The sequence below is a fragment of the Micropterus dolomieu genome, linkage group LG02 (genome assembly GCF_021292245.1).
Source record: "Micropterus dolomieu isolate WLL.071019.BEF.003 ecotype Adirondacks linkage group LG02, ASM2129224v1, whole genome shotgun sequence".
Lineage (NCBI taxonomy): Eukaryota > Metazoa > Chordata > Actinopteri > Centrarchiformes > Centrarchidae > Micropterus > Micropterus dolomieu.
In genome coordinates this window covers 32,790,288-32,797,078 of record NC_060151.1, presented here as the reverse complement: position 1 = coordinate 32,797,078, position 6,791 = coordinate 32,790,288, and the positions used below count along the sequence as shown (strand labels likewise).

At 45.3% G+C, this 6,791-nt stretch overlaps 1 protein-coding gene across 2 annotated transcripts in view; it reads right to left on the bottom strand.

Moving 5' to 3' along the window:
* crhr1 (corticotropin releasing hormone receptor 1) overlaps positions 1-6,791 on the bottom strand; it is a 47,800-nt gene that overhangs the window by 37,909 nt on the left and 3,100 nt on the right. The window contains exons 2-4 of one of the 2 annotated variants that reach the window (XM_046039483.1): positions 3,981-4,071; positions 3,833-3,883; positions 3,628-3,747 (exon numbers count right to left, since the gene is read on the bottom strand). In XM_046039483.1, coding sequence (XP_045895439.1) covers positions 3,628-3,747; positions 3,833-3,883; positions 3,981-4,071 — 262 coding nt within the window. Of the gene's footprint in view, positions 1-3,627; positions 3,748-3,832; positions 3,884-3,980; positions 4,096-6,791 lie in introns of those variants that run through there. The other variant, XM_046039474.1, reaches the window with a different exon arrangement.

Sequence of the window (6,791 nt, the reverse complement as noted above, 5' to 3'; positions counted from 1 at the left end):
CTTCCTGTCTGTCTGTCTGTCTGACTGTCTGACTTCCTGTCTGTCTGTCTGTCTGTCTGTCTGACTTCCTGTCTGTCTGTCTGACTGTCTGACTTCCTGTCTGTCTGTCTGTCTGACTGTCTGACTGTCTGACTTCCTGTCTGTCTGTCTGTCTGTCTGACTTCCTGTCTGTCTGTCTGTCTGTCTGTCTGTCTGTCTGTCTGACTTCCTGTCTGACTTCCTGTCTGTCTGTCTGTCTGTCTGTCTGTCTGACTGTCTGACTTCCTGTCTGTCTGTCTGTCTGACTTCCTGTCTGTCTGTCTGTCTGTCTGTCTGTCTGACTGTCTGACTTCCTGTCTGTCTGTCTGTCTGACTGTCTGACTTCCTGTCTGTCTGTCTGTCTGTCTGACTTCCTGTCTGTCTGTCTGTCTGTCTGACTTCCTGTCTGTCTGTCTGTCTGACTGTCTGACTTCCTGTCTGTCTGTCTGTCTGTCTGTCTGACTTCCTGTCTGTCTGTCTGACTTCCTGTCTGTCTGTCTGACTGTCTGACTTCCTGTCTGTCTGTCTGACTTCCTGTCTGTCTGTCTGTCTGTCTGTCTGTCTGACTTCCTGTCTGACTTCCTGTCTGTCTGTCTGTCTGTCTTACTGTCTGTCTGTCTGTCTGACTGACTCCCTGTCTGTCTGAATGTTTGTCTGTCTGTCTGTCTGACTGACTGACTCCCTGTCTGTCTGTCTGTTTGTTTGTTTTGTCTGACTGTCTGTCTGTCTGTCTGTCTGTCTGTCTGAATGTTTGTCTGTCTGTTTGTCTTACTGTCTGTCTGTATGACTGACTGACTTCCTGTCTGTCTGAATGTTTGTCTGTCTGTCTGTCTGACTGACTGACTTCCTGTCTGTCTGTTTGTTTTGTTTGTCTGTCTGTCTGACTGACTGACTTCCTGTCTGTCTGTTTGTTCTGTCTGTCTGTCTGACTGACTTCCTGTCTGTCTGTCTGTCTGTCTGACTGACTTCCTGTCTGTCTGTCTGTCTGTTTGTTCTGTCTGACTGTCTGTCTGTCTGACTGTCTGACTTCCTGTCTGTCTGTCTGTCTGACTGTCTGACTTCCTGTCTGTCTGTCTGTCTGTCTGTCTGACTTCCTGTCTGTCTGTCTGTCTGTCTGACTGTCTGACTTCCTGTCTGTCTGTCTGTCTGTCTGACTTCCTGTCTGTCTGTCTGTCTGACTGTCTGACTTCCTGTCTGTCTGTCTGTCTGTCTGTCTGACTTCCTGTCTGTCTGTCTGACTTCCTGTCTGTCTGTCTGACTGTCTGACTTCCTGTCTGTCTGTCTGACTTCCTGTCTGTCTGTCTGTCTGTCTGTCTGTCTGACTTCCTGTCTGACTTCCTGTCTGTCTGTCTGTCTGACTGTCTGTCTGTCTGTCTGACTGACTGACTCCCTGTCTGTCTGAATGTTTGTCTGTCTGTCTGTCTGACTGACTGACTCCCTGTCTGTCTGTCTGTTTGTTTGTTTTGTCTGACTGTCTGTCTGTCTCCCTGTCTGTCTGTCTGTTTGTTTGTTTTGTCTGACTGTCTGTCTGTCTGTCTGTCTGTCTGTCTGAATGTTTGTCTGTCTGTTTGTCTTACTGTCTGTCTGTCTGACTGTCTGACTTCCTGTCTGTCTGTCTGTCTGACTGTCTGACTTCCTGTCTGTCTGTCTGTCTGTCTGTCTGACTTCCTGTCTGTCTGTCTGTCTGTCTGACTGTCTGACTTCCTGTCTGTCTGTCTGTCTGTCTGACTTCCTGTCTGTCTGTCTGTCTGACTGTCTGACTTCCTGTCTGTCTGTCTGTCTGTCTGTCTGACTTCCTGTCTGTCTGTCTGACTGTCTGACTTCCTGTCTGTCTGTCTGTCTGACTGTCTGACTGTCTGACTTCCTGTCTGTCTGTCTGTCTGTCTGACTTCCTGTCTGTCTGTCTGTCTGTCTGTCTGTCTGACTTCCTGTCTGACTTCCTGTCTGTCTGTCTGTCTGTCTGTCTGTCTGTCTGTCTGACTGACTTCCTGTCTGTCTGTCTGACTGTCTGACTTCCTGTCTGTCTGTCTGTCTGACTTCCTGTCTGTCTGTCTGTCTGTCTGACTGTCAGTACCTGTTGTATGTTGGAAAGAACCTGGTTGCTGTTATTGAGCTGCAAATACACACGCTGAATCACTGCAAACTTGATCTCCCGTCTTGGTCTGGTTTGTGGTGAGTTTTGAGTTATTATTTCCTGTGACTGTGAACTCTACGGAACTGGGTTGGTGTTGTGGGGAAAACTAAACGGATTTGTACTTATTGGGTTGAAATACTGGGACACGGCCACACAACCACTCACTGCTATGTTTGATGTACAGTATCTTACAAAAGTGAGTACACCCCTCACATCTTTGTGTCAGTATTTTGTGTGGCACCATTATTACCCTCTTGGGCCTGGAGTTCACCAGAGCTTCACAGGTTGGCTCTGGAGTCCTCTTCCACTCCTCCATGACGACATCACGGAGCTGGTGGATGCTCCTCCACCTTCCGTTTGAGGAGCCCCACAGATGCTCAGTAGGGTTCAGGTCTGGAGACATGCTCGGCCAGTCCGTCACCTTTACCCTCAGCTTCTAGAAGAGGCTTCCTTCTGGGACGACAGCCATGCAGACCAGTTTGATGCAGTGTGCGGCGTATGGGCTGAGCCCTGACAGGCCGCCCCCCCCCCCCTTCAACCTCTGCAGCAGTGCTGGCAGCACTCAGACGTTTCCCAAAGACAACTTCTGGATATGACACTGAGCACGTGCACTCAACTTCTTTGGTCGACCAAGGCGAGGCCTGTTCTGAGTGGAACCTGTCCTGGTGAACCGCTGTACGGTCTTGGCCGCCGTGCTGCAGCTCAGTTTCAGTGTCTTGGCGTTCTTCTTATAGCCTCGACCATCTTTACGTAGAGCAACCGTTCTTTGTTTCAGGTCCTCAGAGATTTCTTTGCCATGAGGTGCCATGTTGAACTTCCAGTGAGCAGTATGAGGGAGTGTGAGAGCGATAACACCAAATTTAACACACCTGCTCCACATTCACACCTGAGACCCTGTAACACTAACGAGTCACATGACACCGGGGAGGGAAAATGGCTGATTGGGCCCAAAGTGGACATTTTCACTGAGGGGTGTTCTCACTTTTGTTGCCAGCGGTTTAGACATTAATGGCTGTGTGATGTGTTATTTTGACGGGACAGCAGATTTACACTGTTACACAAGCTGCACACTCACTACTTTACACTGGAGCAAAGCGTCATTTCTTCAGTGTCGTCACATGAAAAGATAGAATCAGATATTTACAAAAATGTGAAGGGTGGACTCATTTTTGTGAGATACTGCACATAAACACACATATGGAAAAGAGCTGAGTTATGGTTTGTGGGGTTTAGGGGATGTTTGTTTTCTGGCTAATTGTGATTGGTTGATGTTTTGTGTGGTTTGAGTTGTTTCTGATTATTATTTTTCAGACGAGAATCAACTGGCACAGTCTTTATTTAAGTGTGAAACCCGCTACAGGGGTCGGGTGTACCTGGTTTGCTGAAGTAAAACAAACATCTCGTCTCTGATATGAACACGTAGAGGGTTTCAATGTGTTTGAGATGAGGAGACACACAGAAAGACTGGTACTTACTGGTGGTATTGTAATGGATGCCATTAAACTGTTCAGGACAGGGTCTGGAGATCAGTTCTCCTGCTGCACTGCGAGGCCAACAGGTTCCTATACCGTCCACAGACAGATCACAGTATAAACCTGCAGACAGACAGTATTGAGAATGTAGAGGTTTGGGTATTTTGATCGAGTAAAGCTTGTCCTCTGTAAAAGAGAGAATCCAAACCTGAGGTGTTGCTGATGGTGAACGTCTGGTTGAGTAATGCCAACGTCCTCGCTAAGAGAGAAAAGGGGGGAGGGGCTTCACTAGATCTGTCTTTTATTTGAGAATTAAAAATGTAGACCCAGGGAGAAGAAGACAGACAGGAAGTTACCTGTCAGGTTGGTGGACAGCAGGATCAGCGCCTCGCAGGTTAACTCTGCCGGAGAGACTTGTCCGTTCAGCAACAGGCACGCACACACCACCTGAAACACAGAGCGAGACCACATCAGAACCTGTACCAAAGTTAGTGGCGCTAACCAGGAGATATAAATATATATATATCTGGAAAAATTAAATGATCATTTTCTCTGGTTTTACTTTTTATAGGTATGTGTTTGATTAAAATAAACATTTTTGTTTTATTCTACCAACATTCTCACAACATTTCTTCCATCCATTCCAAATAAAAATGTTGTCATTTAGATTATTTATTTTAAGAAAATGACAACTGGTCAAAATACCAAAAAAGATGCATTGTTTTCAGACCTCACAAAAAGCAAAGAAAACAAGTTCACATTAATTCTTAAACAACACAATACTAATATTTTAACTTCAGAAGAGTTCAGAAATCAATATTTGGTGGGATAACCCTGATTTTAATTACAGCTTTCATGCGTTTTGGCGTGCTCTCCTCCAGTCCTTCACATTGCTGTTGGGTGACATTGGGCCACTCCTGGCGCAAAAATTCAAGCAGCTCAACTTTGATGGATGGCTTGTGACCCTCCATCTTCCTCTTGATCAAATTCCAGAGGTTTTCAAGGGGGTTCAGGTCTTGAGATTGGGCTGACCATGACATGGTCTTGATCTGGTTGTCCTCCTTCCACACACATTGACCTGGCTGTGTGGCCAGGAGCGTTGTCTTGCTTTCAAAACACTGTCAGAGCAGAGGGAATCAGGTTTTCTTCCAGGATAACTTCCATGCTTCATTCAGTGACACTCATTGAGAGACAAATTCGAATGAGTTGGCGGTCAGTGGACAATCGTTTTCAGCCTCTGTCAGTCTGTAGCTTTGTTGTCCCCCAATGTCTGTTGCTTGATCTTATGAACAGACATCTTTGAAATTTTAGGGATGGAAACAACCTGACACTCACTGTATCCTTCTGCCAGTAAAGCCAGAATTGAATCCTTCTTTTCCTCACTCTTTTGGCATGGTCAAGTGTTCCTTTTTCTGTTCAGATGACCTTTGAGTTGCTACTAGCACTGTTTTTGCCATCCCGCTGGTCTTATTGCAAGAGGATAGTGATGACCACAGCAGTGGTTATTATACTTTTCCTCGTTAAATGAGATTTGGCTCAGGTCATAGAATGAGATTTGCCTGTGTTGGAATTTAACAGCCACTGAATGGAATGGCTGCCATACATGTAGAGATACTGATTTAAGACCAATATGGAGTGGTCTCTTAATTTCTTCCAGAGCTGTATATATAGAGAGAGAGACAGATGTTCTGTGTGTCCACTGTGTCCTCTCTTTTTGTGTGTTTGGTAGAAAGAGATGCTGAAACTGAGCAGGAGACAGGCAGACAGGCAGACAGGCAGACAGGCAGGCAGCAGGTCTGACGTTGTTTGTCCAGACTTTCATAACCACAGGTAATATCACACAGGATGAAAATATCAAAGTGACGTCAATAAAAAATAAATCGGATCAGAAAAAAACCTCTGTGGTGAATAATTCACACAGTTTACACATTTTTCTCCTCAGCAAGCAGAACTCCGATTCTCCTGCTGGTGTTGGTCCAACACGGCAGATGGCCGCTCCATCGTTCTGCGAGGTGGTCAAGGTGGTCACATGACTGCAGCTGCTGATCTGAAATCAGCCCGAGTCAGTTTAATATCTGCCCCATCAGAGTCTGTGATAGCGTGTCATCTGTACAGAAACTAATTCCACCGCTTCACTCGACACTCATTCATTAATTCACCAATTAGACTCAGTAAGTGACGTTTAATCAGCCGTTCAGCTGCGATGAGTTTCTGTTAATTATTCGCTAATGTCACTGATTCATTATTCCCTCAGCGTGACTGCTCTGTGTTTGGCATTCAGCTGGCAGGGTTTGTCTCTGTGCTCCACACACACACACTAACACACACACACACACACACACACACATAAACACACACACTAACACACTAACACACACACACACACATAAACACACACACTAACACACTAACACATAAACACACACACACTAACACACTAACACATAAACACACACACACACACATAAACACACACACTAACACACTAACACATAAACACACACACACTAACACACTAACACACATAAACACACACACACACACACACACATAAACACACACACTAACACACTAACACATAAACACACACATAAACACACACACTAACACACTAACACATAAACACACACACTAACACACTAACACATAAACACACACACATAAACACACACACTAACACACTAACACATAAACACACACACACTAACACACTAACACATAAACACACACACACACACACATAAACACACACACTAACACACTAACACATAAACACACACACACTAACACACTAACACACATAAACACACACACACTAACACAAACACACATAAACACACACGCACACATAAACACACATAAACACACACACACAAACACACACACACACACATAAACACACATAAACACACACACACACATAAACACACATAAACACACACACACACATAAACACACATAAACACACATAAACACACACATAAACTCCCTCTACAACAACCTCTCCACCTACAACAACAACAACTCCACCTACCACAACAACTCTCCCTACAACATCTCCACCTATTACAATGGTCACTATAACAACTCCACCTGCCACAACAACTCTCCCTACCACAACAACTCTCCCTACAGCAACAGCTCCATCTATAACCACAACTCCACCA